This window comes from Phoca vitulina, unplaced genomic scaffold, assembly GCF_004348235.1.
Source record: "Phoca vitulina isolate PV1807 unplaced genomic scaffold, GSC_HSeal_1.0 scaffold16, whole genome shotgun sequence".
Lineage (NCBI taxonomy): Eukaryota > Metazoa > Chordata > Mammalia > Carnivora > Phocidae > Phoca > Phoca vitulina.
The window spans coordinates 31028030-31047619 of NW_022589719.1; the positions used below are offsets into that span (position 1 = coordinate 31028030).

The following is a 19590-nucleotide window of genomic DNA, read 5'->3' on the forward strand; positions in this document are numbered from 1 at the left end:
AATGATCTCCCCCCTGGGCGGATTAGATGCAAGGTCAGTTGGTTCTCAGGGCCCCTCTCTGTTCCCAACCCTGCCAAGCTCCTCCCCAGAGAGAAAGGCCCCTATCAGTAGTGCTCTCCTCCCGGCCCCCCTCGGCTCTCTGCTCCTCTTCACTGCTCCTCCTTTATCCCTCTCCTCCTCTGGATGCCTCTTCCCTCCTGCCTCTTCCACTTCCTTTCCTTCCCCTTCCCTCTCCTACTTCCTTCACCCACATCCTCCTTCACTTACAGCCTCCCTGCTCCTTGTCTATCCTCCTTTCCTTTGAAAAAAAAAAATATATATTTTCTTATTTTTTAAGTAATCTCTACACCCAACGTGGGGCTTGAACTCACAACCCTGAGACCAAGAGTCACATGCTCTACTGACTGAGCCAGCCAGGCGCCCCATTCTCCTTTCCTTTGGATCAGACTCTGTCTTTCCTACCTTGACCCTGAGCAGAGACCGCGATACGCCCCAACTTGGCCTCACCTAGAGGCTACACAGTCCACAGCCAAGAGACCCCACATTGTTCCCAGGGACCCAGTCCTTCTCCATCCCTCATCCCAACTCTTGCTTGCAGGCCTTCTGAGGCTTGGCACTGGAAAGGAGAGCTTTGGCACAATCGCCCCTGGACTCCAGGGCAGATGGGCCCCCAGCGCAGAAAGGGGGCCATTCTATTCCCAGTAGCTAGCACAGATAGGGGCTGGGAGCAGAGGGGAAAGGCAGGATAAGGGCTGGGAGTCAGGGCCCCCAGGTCCTGGGTACCCAGACCAGCCTCCGAGTCGCTCTCCAACCCAGGCCCTCCCTGAGTCCGAATTTCCACACATCCCGGGCCAGCCGGAGCATGGCATTCCTCAAGCTCTTTGCTCGTTTCTGTCTCTCGGTCCTGGGATCGGGGTGGGCCCTGCCAAAGGGTGTCAAGGGGACCCCTCTGACTCAGGGGCTGGGGGGAGGCTCCGGGGCCGTTCTGACACCTGGAGGGGAAACAGAAGGAAGGACTCTTTCCTTACCAGACCAGTGCCCCCCAGAGGCCTTCCCAGGACCCATCACCTCCTGCATCCAGGCCCTTGGAGGAGGCCAGATGTGAGGTGGGGGTGGAGCTATAGGAGAAAAACCCTGGGAACTCCTACTCAACTCTGGAGCCCAAATCAAAGTCCCTTTGTTCATTTACTCTATTCTTCCTCGATCAATAGACATGCTTTACTCTAGGCAGGCAGAAGACAAACTTGACCCTCGCTATCAGGGAGCCCACAGTTGAGGGAGGAGGACTGGCATTGGAGGAAGACCATAGCACAGAAGGACTGACAAGGAGGGGTGGAGGGAAGGGCACGGGCCCTAGGGAGGCTGGTGGCTGCCAGGCAACCAGGTGATCTTTGGAAAAGGTGATATTAGTGCAGAGTTTGAAGGTGGCCTGGATGTTAATGAAAGGGCATGCAAAGCAGGGGGTACGTCAGGGGCAAGAGCCTGAAGGTGTGAAAGAATATGGCAAGTCCCAGGGCTCTGAGTGGCCTGGTGCGGCTCCACTGGGGGTGGCAATGGAGAAGTGGCCTGAGGGTGAATGGGAGCCTTCCCAGCTCCTCTTATGTCTTCCCCGTCCCCAGCCAGAGTGGACTCTCCTCTGATCCTTCCACCTCAGGTTGGGCCTCTAAAGAGTTGCTCTTCTGTGGCACTCTCCCCATGTGTCAGGTACCCTGCTGAAGTCATCATCACCTCATACGGTTACCACTTCTAGAATAATCTCAAATAATAACCTCATTTATAAGTGAAAGAAGCTGGACATCTCGCCCAGGGCCACACTCCTGGGACAGTCAGGGCCAAGATTCCCACCTAGGCCGACCTGCCTCCAGGCCTCTGTTGGGGCCCACTGTGGGGACAAGTCTGCTTCTCTTAGGATCCAGGGCAGGGATGGGCTCAGCTTGTTCTCTGGCTTCAGGTCCCAGCACAGGGTCTAGCACAGAACAGAACTACCTGTGCTTTTACACGGGAGGGGAAAACCCCCATCAGCTCACCTGTATCAGGGAGTCTGCGGGGCTCAGAGATCCCTGGGGGCAGGACACGGACTCGCTGGACAGAGATGTCCAAGGCTTCCTCTTCACTGCTCCAGGAGCAGGATGGGGGGGAGGGGGGGAGACACAAAAATCCAAGGTCAAATATGAGGGGCCCAAAGGGGGTGGAAACTTTGGGGAGGGAAATGGAGGCCGTGGAAGCAGCCGGGTTGTCCTTACCGGCGTCCGCGTCTCCAGCGAGCCCGTCACTGCCCACGGAGGCTGGGCGGCGCGAAGCCTCCGAGAAGCTATGGGGACGCTGGGGGCCGGAGCCGCGGGTACCTCGGCCCTTCCCTTCTGGAGCCTGTTGGGGGACAATGCAGAAGGGCTGCGACCGTGCGGCGCACCATCCCAGGGCAAATGAACCGCAGGGGGGCCCCCAGCCTGGACGTGCTGGGGTCCCGGGTCCGAGGTAAGCAGAGGGCTGCGATCGGCTCAAGCGCGTCAGGAAGACCGGTGATTGGCTGAGCCTTACTAGGGAGGCTTGTGATTGGCCCCAGAGAACTCACCCGAGGCAGGTCCCTGGCGCCGGGCTTCCCGTCCGCGGGGCCCACGTGCACCAGGTGGTTGAAGTTGGTGGGCGGTGAGATGAGCTTGGAGCGCACAAAGGGGTCCTTCAGCATCTCCCTGCGGGTGGAGGGAATATTGGGGGGAGGGGCGGCGCAAGAGACCTCCTCGGCTCCCTCCCGAAACGCCCCCGCCCCGCCCCCAAGCCTGGGAGGCCCCGCCCAGCTGCCGCATCGCGCACGCGCACCTGCGCCGCTGCTGCCGCTGCTCCTCAGACACGCGGAAGAAGAAGTGGCGCTTGCTCTTGGTGCGGAATAGCTGGCGCCGGCTGTTGTCAGTGAGGTCGGGGATGTCGAACTCGTCCTTCTCTGTGGGAGCAGCAGAGAGCCGGACGGTGCTCCCAAGTCCCCAGGGCCCGTCCGCTGGAGCTCAGGGTCACACATCCACACGTGAACGCACACACTCCGTACTCGCTTGCACACGCACGTCCTCACCTGCCAGCCGGTTCCTGAGGTAGGTCAGGCGGACCTTCTCCGTGCCAAAGAGGAACAGGGAGCCCTCCGGGTTTAGGGGTCGCACCTGAGGCAGCAGGCACAGAGGTCAGCCGTGCTCCCCGACTGCACCCCGGTGCAGGGCCCGGGGTCTGCGCAGGCCCTCACCTTCTTGAGTGGCACCGTCTGGACCCATTCTGCTTTCCTTACATCAAACACATCGATGGAGTTCTCGCTGAACACTGTCAGGTAGGGGGCTGCATAACCTGCGGGGCAGGAGACCCGCACGTCAGGCACCTCTGTGGGCTTGTTGGGAACACCCCCCCCCCCCCCCCCCCCCCCGCGTGTCCTCCTCCCTACAGTAACTTCCACGCCCAGCCGAAGGTCCTTCTGAAGACTCCAGGTTGCCCCACCCAAGGTCCATAAGGAATCAGAGATCACAGCCATGGAGCACTCGCTCACTATCTGGCATGCCAGGCAAAGTTCCAACCACTTGGCAGACGTTTTCTCCTTCACTTCTTAAACAACTCTGGGCAGGTCGTATTATCACCCCTAACTTACAGATGACAGAATGGAACCCCAGAGCTAAGTAATGGCCAAGGTCACCCAGTGGTGAGTGAGAGCTGGGAATTACCCCTGGGCAGTCTGATTCCAACTCCTACAGACGAAGTCTCTGCTACACCCAACCCACAGGCCCAACCCCAGAAGAGCCACTGCTTATGAAGGGAGCTCTGTCCCTGTCTTCTAGCCTGGATGCCATCTCACAGTTACCTCCTCCACTGCCTTGTTCATTCATTCATTCAGTCATTCATTCCTCCAAACATTCATAGCCCCTAAGGTGTGCTTCCCTGGGCTGGGTGCAGGATGGGACGAAGAAACCAGCCCCAGCCCATTCTGTAGGCCCCCACTGTACCAAACCAGTCATTAGAAGAAGGTGCGAAGAGCAGTAGGGCAGAGGTCTGCACACAGAGGTGGGGGAGCAAAAAGGAACAAAGGACCAGCAATGGGGAAAGGCAGGGCAGGGAGCATGAAAGCAGTAATGACAATGGCAGAAATCATGGTGGTCATTTGCGGAGAGCCTACCAGCTCCAGGCCCTGAGCTGGCACTGCGGCTGGACTTGGTTAAGAGTTTGCCTGGTACAGGAAGAACAGTTTAGGCGGGGAGGAAGAGCATGAGCAAAGGCCTGGGAGAGGAAGATCCGGTGCAGTCCACTGAGGGCAGAGCAGGGGCTGGTCAGGCAGGAGGACCCTCTGCAGCCCGGCCCTCTGCAGGCCTTACCCCAGCCCGTGGGCACTGCTGGCCACAGCAACTCGTGGATGCGAGACTTGCGGCCGGCGCTGTCCACATAGACCCCCGCAGTGGTGAAGAGCAGCAGGAACTCACTAAGGCTGAGCTCCACGGCGCCCAGCGCCTCGCCCAGGCCCCCGCGGGACGGTGGCAGCTCCTCGGGCACCAGACCGGCCCCTAGCGCTAAGGGCGCAGCCTCGTTGAGCAGCGGGTAGAGGGCGAAGGCACCGGCGGCTCCCACGCACAGCCGGTCGCCCAGCAGCCCCAGGCTCTGCACAGGTGCGGGTGCCTGCAGCTCTCGGATGCGGCGCTGCCAGGGCCCCGGGCCTGGGCCCAGCTGGTAGCAGAGCACCTGGCGCTTGACGGCTACACAGAGCACGGGGGTGCGGGCCTGCAGGATGCGCCCGGCTGCCAGCACCTGGCAGCCTCGAGACTCGGGGATCTTGGCACCCACCACCTCCGCGCTCTCCAGCTTGGCCAGGGCGAAGAGGCGCACGCTGGGGCCACGGCCACACAGCACGACCAGAAGGCCTGCCGCGGGGCTCACAGCCAGCCGCTGCACCCGCCGGCACTCGCCCACCTGGAAGATGTCTTCGGGGTTGGCAAAGGTGAGTGTCACCAGCAGGTAGGTGAAGAACAGCCCCATGCCCATCCTCCTCTGGCCCCTGGGGCTGGCCCCCACCCAGCTCCACCCTGGCATGTACCATTCCTATGCAGGTGGATCACAAACAGCCCGTCCTCGGTGCCCAGAGCAAGCCGGTCCTGGTCTAGTAGAGGGAGGAAGAGAATCAGGGGTCAGGGAGCCCATCTGGCAGCCAGAGACGAGGCAGCTTGCCTGTCCTTGCTGAGCCTCAGTTTCTCCTGAGGACATGGGGATGGCGATCCCAGCTCTCCAGGGCAGGGGCTGGCTCAGGGCTGCGGCCAGCTGCCCGGGGAAGCCAGGAGGCACTGCTCCCTCACTTCCTCATGGAGGTCCCGCTGAGCGCCAGGCTCCTGGACGACCACAGCAGCCCCACAGGAGGTGGTGTGAGGCTCCCCTGTGGTCTCCCTGCTGCCAGTAAGAAAGCCAGCACGGGAGCCCTCGTTCATCTCTTGCTAAAAGCCTTTGCTCTTTTCACTCACTTAAGATTCTTTGAGAAAGAGCAAAAACTGAGGCACAGAGAAATGGAGTGGCAGGAGCCAAGCCCCCGGCCCCCCGGCTCAGGCTGCCCACATAGCCATGCCCAGGGGAGGGTGACGTCCGTAATGCGGAGCGTCCGCAGCTCGTGGCTGTAGGGACTGGGCAGGGACCCTCCCAACAGGCCTAGACTCCTCCCCAGAGCCCGCCCAGGGCAATGCTCCTCAGCGTGCGGCTCACCGATGATGGCGGCGCAGAGCGCGTGGGGCAGCAGTGGCAGCGCATTGTCATAGGCTTCCTTCAGTGTGTACACCGGCCTTGGCCTTGGCCGCGTGTCCAGCAGCAGCCGCTGCAGCTCGCCCAGCACCTGCAGCCAGCGCTCCCGCTCGGCCTCACTCTCGGCCAGCAGCAGCACGGTGCACATGGTGGGGGGCACGGTCAGCTGGGAGGCTGTCACCTGTGGGCAGGGACCCAGGCTGCAGGGCTGTGGGCCGACAGTCGGCCATCCCCTCCCTCCACCCCGGTCGATGCCTCTTAGCACCAGGTGAGCGGCCAAGTGCAGGGCCAGAAGCTGTCTTACAGCAGGTGATTCGCCAGACAGGACGGTCAGACTGTCACACCAACAAGGCCAGAGCCCAGAGCCAGTGCCGTGGTCGGGGAGGGACGGGGCATCATGGAAACACACAGCCCCAGGCTGACAGTGAAAGATGACCTCCCCGGGGAAGAGACATTTCTGCTGGAGCCCAGGGGGTGAGTGGAGTAACCAGGAATGATGGTCCAGGCTGGGGAGAGGCTCGGGGGCGGCCTGAGCCGAGCAGAGCAAACAGGATGGGAAGGGTCCGTGGTTACAGGGCACTTTTGGAACTGGAGAAAGCGAGCCGTGTTCCAAGCAGAGAGAGGCTCCAGAGGGAGGCCGGGGAGGCCCACAGGGTCAGAAATGTGAAGCCTCAAGGCCACGGTCAGGAGCACCCTGAGGGTGATGGGAAGCCACAGAAGGGTTCTAAACGAGCAGAACACGGCCAGCTTCACAAACGGAAAGCAAACCGCACTGTGGGATGGAGGCTACCATAGCTGTCCTTGTGGAGGTGGCGCAGGGGTGGGGTGGGGCGTGGAGAGGGCAGCCACGGAGAAGGACATAGAGAAGGGTGGCTGGAGCAGGGCTGCGTGGAGGCAGAAGGTGGCCCGGCCCAGCCTGCCTGGCACTCACCCTGAAGATGCGGGGCAGGTCCCTGGACTGGGCGTGGATAACATCAGAGGCCAGGACGGGGGTGGCTGAGAACTGGGGGTCCCTGGAGAGGTCCATGGAGTTGGTCAGAGGTCACAGGGCCCCTGGCCGCCTCCCCCCACCGCTGCAGCCCTTCGCCCCTGCCGGGCACCCACCTCAGATCCAGGGCCTGCAGCAGGGCCCCGCTGGCCGGGCTGAGCCGTGGGTCAGGGGCGTCAAACAGGAGCAGGCGGGAGTCGCTGAGGGCCGCGAACACGCGCTGCCAGCCGCGCCGGACACCCGAGGGCCGCGGCACCTGCGGGGGGGCAGGGGGTAAGGCAAGCATGGGAGGGCCCGCCGGGCTCTGGGCCCCGCCCGCGCTGGCCACCCCCGCCTCCTCCCCGGCCAGCCACCACTCACCGACAGGAAGCCCTCGTAGGCTGTGCCCGTGCCCGTTTCGGGGTGCACTCCCAGGGCTGCGCGGAGGAGGTCAGGGGGCACAGGGCAGGGCGGGGCCTGGGGGGCACATGCTGAGTGACAGAAGTAGCCACAGGCTGTGGGGAAAGCAGGAGAAGCCGGTGGTGTGAGGCTGGGTGGGGACAGCCCGGAACCAGGACTCTGAACTCTCACCAATTCCCCCATCACGTGAGAAGAAACAAAACAAGAGAGCAAAATGGAGCAGCGGGAAACGAGCCGCAGAAAGTCGAGGTGTGTCAAGATCAGGGCTGTCTCATTCCTTCCACCCAGGGACGGGAGGGGGGCATGAAGGTGGGGTGGGGGCCTCACCGTCACAGCCTAGGCCCTGGCGGCCCAGGCCCAGCATCAGCGAGGTGCAGCGGAGACACTTGGTAGGGGATGGGAAGCTCCGGGGCCGCAGCGCGTGTGAGCCAGGCTGGGGAGGCGGGACACGCCCGTTACCTTCGCCTGACCGTGGCCTCCCAGCGCCCTGCATCCCACCCCCGAGGCCAGCCTGAGGGGTCAGGTGGGATGGGGGAATGGGCCCGTGGCGTTGTGAACCCAACCCCAGTGAGTCTGTCACAGCGCTCAAACTCACTGCCACCATCCCCCGTGGGCTCTGCCAGCCATCATGCCCGTGGAGGGACCCAAGCAGGTCCTTGGAGGCCTGGCAGAATGGCTTGGTGCCCCCAGCCTGCTCCACCCCTCCAGGTGCTAACCTTTACAGGAGGACCTTCTGCAGGGGCGGCGGGAGCAGCAGGTGCTTTGGGGAGCACGGCCTGGGGGTAGGCAAGCAAACAGGTGAGGAGGGCACAGGCAGCCGGTGGGGCCCAGCCCCCCAGACGCGGGACTCCCGCCTGTCCTCACCCCCAGGCGCAGGCTGCGGCGGCCCTCTGGCCTCAGCTCTGGCTCCACACCAGGCCTCAGGGCCTCCCCTGAGAGGCCAGGGTCCTTGGCGGAATCCTTCTGGGGAGCGAGATGGGGCGGGGTGGGGGGAGTCAAGGCCCCTGTGCTTCTCCTCAGGACTCCTCCCAACCAGCCCGCGCACAGTTCTTACCTCTGAGCTCCGGAGGGACAGGAAGGGAATCAGGGAGTTCGAGGGCTTAGTGTCTGCAAACAGAGAGCACAGGTCACTGGGGGTGGGTCCCTGGCCCAGCCCTAACACTCGTTCCTGAGGAACTGGGGGCCAGCGGGAGCCTCAGTTTCCACCTTGGTGAAATGGAGCAATGACTGCAGGCTGTGGTGGGCTCCGTAAGTGCCGGGTAACAGTGGGGTAAGCAGCAGAGTCTGGAACAAGCTCTTGTCTCCACAGTCCTGCAAGGCCGTCGTGGGCCCCCCTTGGTCCCCATGAAGCTCGAGCGGGGGCCTCGCTCCCAGACAGGCAGGCAGACGAGCACTTACCCCCCGGGCCGCGGGCCGCCAGTCCCTCCCGCAGCGCAGCCAGTTCCTGCTGCAGGCCCTGGTTCTGCTTCTCGGCCTCCTGCAGGCGGCTGGGGGAGGGAGAGCTCGTCAGAGCCCCCCGCAGAGGTCCGGAGCCCCCTTTGCAGGGCCTGCCCGTGCTCTCACCTCTCGGCCTGCAGCTGGGCCTCCTGCATCTGTGTCAACCGCTCCTGCAGGCTCTGCTTCGCCCGGATCTCGGCCTCCAGGGCCGACTGCAGCTCCAGCCTGGCAGAGGCCTCCATCTTCTGCAGCCGCCGGGCCTTCCACTGGTGGTCCTGGGGGCCAGGGGGCGCCCAGGTAAGACGCCCCCCAGGACCTGGGCTGCCTCAGAGGCCCCTTCCACCCTAGCGCACTGCCGTCCATGCCACCTGGCCAGACTCAAAGCCCTAGACTGGCCACTGACCTGCTGTGAGCTCACGCAAGTCACTGATCTTCCATGAGCTCGGTGTCCCCGCCTGCCGAGTGAGGCTCCTAGCACGCCCACCCCCCAGGGTGTTTGCAGGGGCTCACCAGCGGCCGGGGAGGGAGCGTCTGGGTGCCCACGTTCCGCAAGGACTCCAGCTCCTCGGCCATCTTGGTGGCCAGGGCCTGCAGGTAGCCTCTTGAGCTCTTCTCATCATTCACCCTGATTGGGAAGGGGGCTCAGGGTCCTGGCCTGGACCCTCGGCCCCGCCTGGGCCCAGCCCCTCCCCCACTAGCCCCTCGGCCCCCACCAGCTGAGGATGTCTGCGATCTGGGCCTCCCAGTTGCTCTCCGTCTCCCGCCGTTCGCCCTCCAGCTGCTGCTTGCTCTGTTGCTCCCGCTCCAGCTCTTCCACCAGCTGGGGGCCAGGCGGGAAGAGGGGTCAGTCCCCAGGGGCCCCTGCACGCCCCGGAGCCCCATCTGTGTCCACCCTAGTTTACCCACCGTAGCTCACCTGCCAGCTGTGGGTGCTACCGGGCTGGGGAGACCGCCTGCTCTGGGACCCTGGCAGCTCGGACCATCCACCCGGCCAGCTCCCCACCCCTGCCCCACTGCCTGTCGGTCTGTCCGCCCTCCATCCGCCGTGCTCACCCGCTCCTGCTCCAGGCTCAGCCGCCGGTTCTCTTCCTGTAGCCGGCACAGAGCCTCCTCCTTCCCACTCAGCCTGGGGAAGAGAGGATGACTCGATGACTCCCAGCACAGGCCCCCCTCCAGTCCCCCACCCCGGCAGCCCAACTCACCCGCGGCCCCAGGCCTGCTCCAGCTGCACGCGCAGGGCAGCCACCTCCTTCCTCAGCTGCGCTTCCTGAGGCCCGCCCTCAGGCAGCCCCGTGCCATTGGTCTCAGAGGCTGTGTGGATGGTCTTGAGGACACAGAGAGGGGTCAGGGCAGGGGCCTAAGGAGCTATGGCCCACTCCCCCCAGGGACCCAGGTGGGGCCTTCAGGGCCCTGAGTAGGTCGGGCCAAGGGAAGTGCCCCTTGGAAGAGGGTAAGACCTCACTACCTTGACCTGGAAAGATTCCTTCTCGAGACTTCGCTCCCTCTGTCTCTGGAGCTGTGTCACCTCCCGGCAGAGGGTGGCCACCTGGGCCTGCAACTGTGACGAGGCGTGGGGGCAGCCACTGCTGACCGTGTCCACCCTGAGCCACTCCCCCGCCTTGCCACAGACTCTGGGGCCGCTAGCCACAGCAGGAATGCAGACAGTGAACCTCCAGCCGCGCCCCCCCGCCCCCGCCAAAATGCATCCCCTGGCTCGGGCCTCGGTCAGCCACAGTGGGGCCGCAGAGGCGCATGGTGTTGCCAGCCCCGAGGCCTGAGCTCCCTAGGCTTCCTCCAACCACCCTGGGGGGCCACAGGGGCAGGGCTCTGCCGCTGTCCCCACCCGCCCCCATCACTCACCCTTCTGCTGCTGTCCTGGGCTTCCTCCAGCTGGGAGCTCAGGGCCTGGGTCTGGCTGGCTGTGGCCGCCTCTCTCTCCTGGGCCTCCTGCAGCCTCTGGAGCAGGTCCTCCTGCCGCTCCCGGGCTCTGCGGAGCTCCTGTGCCTGCCCCCGCAGCCCTGCCTGAGCCTCGGCCAGCTCCTGGGCGGCCCGAGAAGGGGGGGAGGGCAAGGCCTGGAGTCAGGGCACGGACCCCCTTAGCATGGAGCCCTGGGCCGCGCCCCCCACCTCACCAGGCCCTCACCCGGACGAGCCGGTCTCGCTCCTGCCGTAGGTCGCAGTCCTGGCCCAGGCTACCACCCTCCGTCTGGGCCTTGCTGTCCCTCGGCGTCTCTGCCAGAAATCGTCACTGAGGCCCACACGTACTGACGGCCTCAGCCAGACACGCCGCGTGCAGCAGCTCACAGAACCGCCACCACAGCCCCGGAAGTGGGTCTCCTTGGCCCATTTTTCTACACGTAGGCTCAGAAAGTTTAAAATACTTCCCTGAGATCACACCTCATATACAGAGTCGGGGCGGGACTAGAATCCAGGTTGGACTCAGGTGTGCTGGGGAAAGCTGCTCAGCCTCTGGGGCGAGCGTGGGGGAAAGAGATGGGGGGCGTCGGGGGGGCGGGATACCTGACAGCCTGCCCTGCAGGGTCTGCACTTCCTTCCGTAGGCGCTCCAGCTCCCGGTGGTCTGAGGAGACCTGCAGGGCCTCTGCGGAGCGGGGGCACCCGTCGGTGAGTAGCTAGTCCGGCAGTAGCTCCCGGGTCAGACCCACCCCGGCCCGGCTGGGGAGCCCGTACCTTGGAGCTTCCGGCTCAGCTCCATCTTCTCCTGCTCCAGACAATGGAGCTGCTGCTCGAGGCCAGCCAGCTGCTCAGAGCTGCTCTCAGGGCCCGGACTGGGGACAGCAGGGCGACCCATGCTGGCAGAAAACCCTCCCCCGCAGAGCCCGCCATCTTCCCGCATCCAGTCGTCCATTCACCCAAGAAACAGCCTCTGTCCGCCAGCTCTGTACCCAGCCCTGGGCTCCGTGCCGGCAGAAACAGACCAGCCTGGACCAGACCCCAGCCCAGGGCTGCGCCCCAAGGTCCCCCAGACCCAGGTTCAAGCCCCAGCCCTGGCACTTTTGAACAGTCACCTAACATATCTGAGGAACACCTCAGTTTCCTCACAGGCCCTCTTCCAGGGACTGGCACGAGGACGGGGAGATTTGGGCCATCTGGCCCCATGCCCAGCACACAGTGGTGCTCGGAGTGCGGGTCAGACGCCTTTGCTTGCACATCAGAGTGCCTCCTCAGCGCAGTCTCAGGCCAGCCCCTCGAAGGAACTAGATCACCCGACCCAGTGTAAAATCGGCATAAAGAGGCATAAAGCGCAGCTCAGGGACTTGGAGGGGCCTGTCTAACTCTAGGCCTCTGGTTCTAAGTCCAGGACATTCTCAGCCTGCGTGGAGGGTCCTCTAAGGGCCAGATGCTGGGATAGGACCCATAGGGGGCATAGACAGGGCTCCACCAGAATCTGAGGACACGGGAAGTGTCTTCCCGAGGGCTCCGAGCACACTCCCGGACCACCTGTCACAGGCAGGCACCTGGTAGGCCGTTCAGCCTCTTTCCCGGGGTCCCAGCAGGCCACGTGCCCAGTGTCCTCCAGGCCAGGCCTCCCTCTAGGTATGTGAGGACGAGACTCACCTGCCCGAGGTGTAGGTGAAGCCCACGAATGGCAGGTGGTGGCCGGAGAAGGCTCCATGGGAGGGTGGTGGGAGGGTCCCCTGCAGAAGGAGGGGAAGGAGTGTCACTCTCAACAGGCAGGCCTGGCTCCAGGCTGAGGCTCAAGACCCAAGAGACTCCCCTGGGACTGGGAGTGCCGACCTCCTCCTGCTCAGAGGGTACCGAGGAGGGTGACGTGGCCCCCACCTAAACAGACCATGACTCCCACAAGTCCTTATGGCCATGGCCTCCCAGGCGCTGCTAGGGTCTTCTTCCTTACAAGACCTCTGGTTAACAGGATGATACTTGAGGTCCGAGGACCTCCACCCGTTACAACCCACTGTGGTATAGGTGAGCCCGCTCAGGTGAACCACAACGCCGTGAGCCTCTGGAGTGCGAGGGCCTCATCCTCCACCCAGCAGCTGCTCTGGAGAACTTCTGGGGGCTTCCCACAGCCAGCAAGGGTCAAGGCAGTGGGACCCACTACTCACCGGATGGTTGAGGGTGTCGTCGTCCACATCGAAGTTGGAGGTGTCCATGGGCCCACGAAGCTCAGGGATGTAGGGGGCGGTGCTGGTTGCCAGTCGCTCCCAGTCCACGCCTTCAAAGAAGGGGTGGTTCCGGAAGTCGTCCAGCCCCCCACGACCCAGCCGCCCCTCCTGGCGGCACAGCAGCTGGCGGATCAGGTCCCGGGCAGTGGCCGGCACGTCAGGCACGTCTGAGGGGAACTGCAGATGGTCCTGCAGGCCAGGGGGAGGGAGAGGTGCAGGTGGGCACCCAGGACCCCACCCCCACCTGCGGGTGTCCCAGCCGAGGGGGCTCAGGACTCCTGCTGCCCTCCCAGAGCCCCGGAGCCTGGCAGCCAGACCTCATGGTTCATGATCTTGCCGTAGGTTTCCACCAGGGATTCAGCATAGAAGGGCGTCTCCCCGAAGAGCAGCTCGTAGGCACAGACGCCCAGGGACCACCAGTCACACTGTGGGCCGTAGTGGCCTTTGCCTTCCTCCATGGCCTGCAGGATCTCGGGGGAGATGTAGTCCGGTGTCCCTACTGCCACTGACGAATCCACCTGGTTGGGGGGGGCGGGGGCGGTGAGGATGCCATGAGGACAGCCTTGGGCTTGGCTAGGCCTGATGGCCCCTCACCAGAGCCCCCGGTCTGGCCCTGACACCCCCCCTCCCTCAGGCTTAGCCGGCCTGCTGACCCCACCTGGGGCCTCGACTCAGTCCCTCCTTCCCCTGGGAGCTCTCCGGGCCGGGTGCCCCTGCCCTCACCCTGGGGCCTTACCATACCACTGTTGTTGAGACGGAGGCATGAGCCAAAGTCAGCCAAGCGGATGTGACCGTTCATGTCCAGCAGGACATTGTCTGGCTTGACATCCCTGGAGGAGCGCAGGGGAAGAGGGGCTTGACCCGCGTGTGTAGGTGTGTGTTCAGGCACATGCCTGGATGTGAGTACATGGGCACACGCAAACACCAGCATGTATCTGCTCACACATATTCCCGTGAGCACACAAGAACAATGTGTGTGCATGCATTGCATGCATACGGCGGGGGGCCGGTGGGGGGGCAAGGCCTCCTGGCTCTCAAGAAGGAAGAAGGTGGTTAAATTGGGAAAAGTGACCCGTAAGGATGATCTTTGGAGGCAGCAGGGCATGCTGGGGGGTACGCAGGAGTCAGACTTCCCGGGTGCAAACCACTAGCTGAGTCACCTCAAGCCAGGTGCTTACCTAGGCTAAGCCCTGACTTTCTCACCTGTAAAGTGGGGACAAGGGCAGCCCCCATCACATAAGGTTTTTAGCGTGAGGATTCAAAGGCATCGTGTGTACGAAGCACCCAGCATAGGGCTTGGCATGTGGTGGGTGCTCAGCAACTGTCAGCTGTCCCCAGGGCAGTCAGCAGGTGGGCTGGGGGCCCTACCTGTGGACGTAGCCCAGCTGGTGCAAAGAGTGGATGGCCAGCACCATCTCAGCCAGGTAGAACTGAGCCAGCTCGGGTGGGAGGCGGTCCTCAAAGCGGCTCAGCAGAGTGAGGAGGTCCCCACCAGCATAGTAGTCCATCACCAGGTACTGGAAGGTGGTGGAAGGGGGGGTGGGCAAGAATCAGACGGGGAAGGTAGGGGGGTACCTGTCCCAGGGCCCTGCCTCCTGCCCACCTCCCCATGGTTCTGAGGGGTTCTGGGAAGGCGAGAGTGTCTCCCAGCAGCTCTAGGGTGGCCAGCTTCCAGCCAGAGCTCAGGCAAGGGCTCCAGGCCCAGCAGCTGGTGGGGAGTGGAAGCCTCGTGGTTCCCATAGGAGGGGTCTCTCTCTCCGCAGACCCAGCATCTCCTTTGTCCCCAGGCAACACCCTCCAACCTTGCCGAGTCTCCTCACCAGGTACTCGTCATCTTGGAAGGCATAATGCAGAGCAGTCACCCAGCGGCTGTCCCCCTTCACCAGAACGTCCCGCTCCTCCCGGAAACAGGCAGTCTGCAGCAGGTTTGGGGAGGAGGGGGAAGGGTGGGATCAGGGCCCAGAAAACCCTCCTCCCCAGCTCACGGGATGAAGAATAAGTAAATCCAGGAGCTGGGACTGAGGTTGCCTGTGTAAGCCAGAGCCTGTGCTCTCTGGCTCTGGGCCTCAGTGTTATCATAAGGAAAATGGGAACTACGCTAGCTTCTAAGAAAGGCTTATCATGGGGAAGCAACGGGGGAGGTTGGCAGTTGTTGGGGTGGGTCCTCTGCGGGCTCAGCAGCCTCTCCTGCCCCTTCCCCAGAATGCCCTGTATGCCCCAGTGGCAGCACACCCGCCCCCTGCCCCTTGGTAGGGTGCCCAAGTCCCATCGGACCCCAAACTGACCTCAGCCCTCTTGAGCATCTCCCACTTGTGCAGCATTTTCATGGCAAAAATCTGCCCACTGTCCCTCTGCCTCACCACGGTGACCTGAGGCCATAGGGAGCACCGGGGTCAGCTCTGCCCAGGTGCGAACCCCGTCTTCCCACCTACCCCATGCCTTTTGCTCACCTCCCCGAAGGCCCCTCGGCCGATCACCTTCAAGATCTCGAAGTCATCTCTCTGCAGCCTCAGCTCTTTCACCTTCGCTACGAAGGGGCTGGCTGAGGGGCACAGAGTAGGGCTCAGGGAACCCACAGGGAGGGCCCTGGCTCCCTCTCTTGCCTGAGGAAAGTAGAACCTGCAACCCCCAGGAGGCCAGAGCAGGGATGGCCTCCCCAGGGGCGGCCTCTGGTCAAGTTGCTAAGAGTAGGAAGCACGGAAGGTGGGGTCTGGGCTTTGCTGACCACCTGACCCCCAGACCTTCTGAAATCCATGGTTCCCTGGACCCGTGTCCCCAGACTCGAGGCGGTCTCAGTCCCAGGGGCTGATGGAACTTGTAGTCCTTCCCAGTCTGGGGTTGACCCTGGCTGACCAGGTCACCCTGAGGAGGAAGGGGATACCGTTCCCACCCTCAGCTCACAGTTCTTGGCGCCTAGCAGGACCAGGCCTGGGCCTGTCTTGGGAAACTGGACGGACAACATTCCTTGTCCCCAGAGAGGCTTTCCTGCCACTGGGAGCTGTGAGCCCTGGTCTTGGGACCCTACAGGCACAGAGGTACCTGGCTGGGAGTAAGGCCTGAGGCAGCCCCGGAGGACAAGTCACACAGTGGTTCCGCTGGGCTCCGGGAGGACAGGCTTTGTGCTCCCCATGTGGGGCCTTCTCTGTCTGCAGGCATAAATAGGTCTGCCCACATTCTCACAAGACTTAAAAACGGAGCCAGAAAACCTTTCCCTGGCGCCCGATGCTGGCACCTGAGGGAGCAAACACTCAAGATCTTCTCCAGGCCTGACCAGCCCTACAACTCTAGGCCCTGCCTCCCTCTCTGGACTTGGCTTTTATCTGAGCAAGAGCCTCCTCTTCTCCCAGTCCCTGATACTCCCTTGAGGGGCATCTCCAGCCACTCCCAGGCCTTTTCCAGGCCCGGAGAAGCCACAGGCCTGGGGAGGGAATTGGAGCCTGGAAACTCAGGGAGGCAAGAATGACGGGTGGGAGGTTGGGGGCAGCTGCAGTCTGGCTCCCTGCCTCAGTTTCCCCCTGCCAGCAGGTAAACTCCCTGCCAGCTGGGCGGGTCTGTGGGTGGGACAGAGAGCTGCTCCACAGGTTTATCGGGCAGAACCCCCGCAGCAAGGGTGGTGTGGAAACTTCATTACAGAAATTAATTGTCTCCTTCCCAGGCCTGTGTGTGCGGCTGGGAGGAGCAGCCCAAGGCCTCCAAGGGGGAACCGAGGCCAGGTGGCTACCCATCAGCCGGACAGGAGCCAAAGCCAGGGGCCATAGTCAGGAGGATCACGGTCCCCAGGACAGGCTGCCCAGTCCTCTGGCCTTGCCGCAGGGGACGGGGGCTCTGGGCAGGAGCGGGGACGAGTTGGAGCAGGAGCTGAGTGAGTCACTGCCCTGCCGGTTACCTCGGGAGATGTCAACAGACAGGCCCCCATGCTGGGGTCCCAGGCGGAGACGCCAGAGGCTGGCAGGGAGGAGCACATGTGTGTGCAAACACACACACACACACACACACACACACACGTGTGCGTGGGCGTCACAGCGGGTGATGACAACATGGTCAGATACACATGAATAAGGTGCAGAAGTGCCAGGGAGAGTGGCAGGCACCGGAGGCTGGGGCTTCCTGGCTGCCCTCACCCTGGAGGACAGGGCTGGGCTGGGGGCTAGCTCACTGGAATGTCTTGCAGGCCCCCAACCGGGCCAGGCCAGGCCTCGTGCCGGCCCAGAGCTAAGGAGTGCCAGGAACGCTAGTCACCCACTGGGCAAACACCGGCCTCGCCCCACCCTCCGGGCCGGGCCCCTGTGCCCTCCCCCTATGGCCTGGCCAGACCTAACCAGGAGGCCTGGGGCTGGTGCCAGGCCGGTGTCCGCACTGGGTTGAGGGTTGCCCCAGGTCAGCCACTTCCGGTGACTCAGAGGAGTCAACCAGGAAGGGGTGCAGACCCACCTCCAGCCAAGCCCCCCTCTGCGGCCCTGGGGAACAGACCTCAGGAAGCCTGGCCAGCGACCTGCACAGGGAAAGGGGCTGAGGTTGGTTCCTGTGTCCAGTTTGGGGTGGCCTTGTATGCCGAGAGATGGAAGTGTCTGTGTGTGAATGTCTGCAAGTGTGCGATCCCTGTGGATCTGTGCGTGGAAGTAGGCAAGTGTGTAAGAGCCAGTGCGGTTGGGGTGGTGTTCAGGGTGAAGTGTGGGGCTCCCCGGATCTCTCCTTGAGCTGTGAGTATCTCAGCGTGTCCGTGTGGTATGGGGGAGACAGAAAGCGCGTGTGTCAGTGTGGGAGACACACAGGGGTCTGCGTGTGTGCCTGTTTGTTCTCCAGGGTCATGAAGTATGATGTGTGAGTGAGGAATCCCTGAGGTGACTCTGTAGCCCGTGTATTGTGTACCTGAGTCTGAAGTCTATGCTTGGGACCAAGCTTGTGTGTCTGTGGAAGCTGTGTGTTGTGTACACGCGCCAGCTTCTGTGCGCGGGAAGGAGTGTGTGTGCGTGAGTCTGAGGCAGGATAAGGTGTGCAGCTGAGAGGGCCCGAGGGGTCGGGCGGCACGAATCAGGGCCGGTGCGGGCTCCGCGCGGGGAGCCCGTGGGGGTGCCGCTCCCTGCGGGAGGGTCTGTGGGCGCAGGGCGCGGGGGGGAGAGGGTCCCGGCGCGGTGTCCCTCGGGCCGCCCCACCTCGGCCCCACCTCGGTCCCGCCCGGGTCACTCACCCCAGCTCAGGAACTGCGCCACGTTGCGCTCCCGCCGGAGGGGGGCGCTGCTGAGCTCGTGGTGCAGCCCCAGCAGCAGATCCAGGAGGCCGTCGAGCCCGGGGCCACCGCCGGCCTCGCCCCGCGCCAGCCGCTCCAGCGCGCGCAGCCGCCGCTCCATGGCTGCGGCCGGAGCCCCGCGCCCGGGCTAGAGCCGGGCCTCCCGCATGCCCGCCCGTCGGCCCGTCCGTCTGTCGGTCCGCGGGTCGTCCGCGAGTCCTCCCCCCACCCCTCCCGCCCTCCCCGCTGTCACCTTCCTCCGCTGCCGCCTGCGCGCCCACACCTGGGCGCCGCGCCCCGCCCTCTGCCCCGCCCCTCGACGGACGGGCAGGTGAGCGCCGGCCAATGGGAGACGCGACTGGAGGTGAAGGTGGGAGGGCGGAGGCGCGCGGGGGCGGGGACAACCCTCGGCCAGGAAGTGGGGGGGCGGGCCCCGAACAGTAAACTCCTGGCTGGGCTGGACAAGGGGGTCTTCCCGTAGGGGCCCGGGAAGGCTGCCTGGGTTTCCGCGCAGCCCCAGACCCAGCCGTACCCGGCCCTTCGCCGGCCCCTAACCTAGGTAGGGGATGCCCGGGGCAGTTCGGCTTCCCTCGCCCGCCCTGGGACAGCGACTGCCTCTCCCTCAGGTCAGGGAGAGGGGGCTGGAGACGCCCGCGGCCCCGGAGCCGGATGGGAGTTGTAGTCCCCTCTCTCCCCGGGATGCCCGCAGCGCTTGGCACCCCCCCCCCCACACACACTCCCAAGGGCTGGGGGGAGAACCTCGGTAGTTTCAGATTTCATTTTATTTGTATCGTTACAGTCGACTTGGGAGACAGGTAGGTGAGGCGGGGATGGTTACACCCATTTGGCAGATGGACACACTGACGCTTGAGAAGGACGAAGATGAATGGAGAGGCTGAGGGTGAGGAGGCCCCGCAGCTAGACCCTGGAGTGGGGCTGGGCTGGCAACTCCACCACAGGCTTTTCAAGCCTAGGCGGCAGCAAGGCCTGCAGCCGACCTGGGACATAAGAACCAAGGAGAGGTGGAAGCTGGGCTGGAGGAGGTGGGCGAGGGGAGGGACTGATTCTATCCAGTGGCATTTCTGATTTCTGCCCAGCTGGAGACAGCTGGGCTGGACCGGACGCCATGGGACTGTGGGTCTGTCCAAGAGGAGGGAACAAAGGGTGGGGCATTTTAGTGGCTTTAGACAACAAATTCTTCCATTAAAAGATCTCTTTGGGGTTTTGCCTGCCCCCTCAGACGGGGACCTCCCTGAGTCCGGACAGGGTCATTGCCAGCGTTGGCGGAGGAGGCGCTCTGTGAATGTCTGCGGAGCTGAGCTGAGCCTCCCTGGCAGTACGCAGGGGACTTTCTGTCAGGCCTCCAATGTGCTGTCCTCTGAGCCCTGCCCTGTGGCTTCCCTGTGCCCACCGTCAGCCAAGTGGGGAAATGGAGTCAGGCTGTCTCACTCACTCCTGGCAGGGAGTGGGGGCAGGAGTTCTGGTGCGCTCTCACCTGAAGCATTCTGGGTCCTCCTAATGGGGCAGGGCTGGGGTGGGGCCCACAGGAAGATTCCCCCCACTACAGGCCACAGGGGGGCGCCAGAGACCAGAGGAGGGCCAGGTGCTCAGGCCAAGTCCAAGTGCCCATCTCCTAAGGAACTCTAGGGT

The 19590-nt window shown here is 63.7% G+C and overlaps 1 protein-coding gene across 1 annotated transcript; it reads right to left on the minus strand.

Moving 5' to 3' along the window:
- Window positions 1-381: 381 nt before the first annotated feature.
- CDC42BPG (CDC42 binding protein kinase gamma) lies at window positions 382-18061 on the minus strand. The gene is made up of 37 exons (XM_032414374.1): window positions 17902-18061; window positions 15164-15255; window positions 14999-15082; window positions 14534-14629; window positions 14082-14230; window positions 13450-13543; window positions 13031-13231; window positions 12654-12902; window positions 12145-12224; window positions 11257-11354; window positions 11087-11167; window positions 10710-10798; window positions 10427-10606; window positions 10032-10124; window positions 9769-9890; window positions 9620-9692; window positions 9280-9386; window positions 9077-9191; window positions 8693-8841; window positions 8528-8616; window positions 8184-8236; window positions 7994-8092; window positions 7846-7905; window positions 7457-7562; window positions 7091-7224; window positions 6847-6986; window positions 6674-6755; window positions 5707-5923; window positions 5054-5116; window positions 4341-4940; window positions 3230-3327; window positions 3065-3149; window positions 2818-2938; window positions 2573-2690; window positions 2244-2367; window positions 2028-2113; window positions 382-992 (listed from the first exon to the last, which is right to left on the minus strand). Exons 1-37 carry the CDS (start codon window positions 18059-18061, stop codon window positions 936-938), a joined length of 4644 nt encoding a protein of 1547 aa, XP_032270265.1. The 3' UTR covers window positions 382-935.
- Between the last annotated feature and the right edge of the window lie 1529 nt (window positions 18062-19590).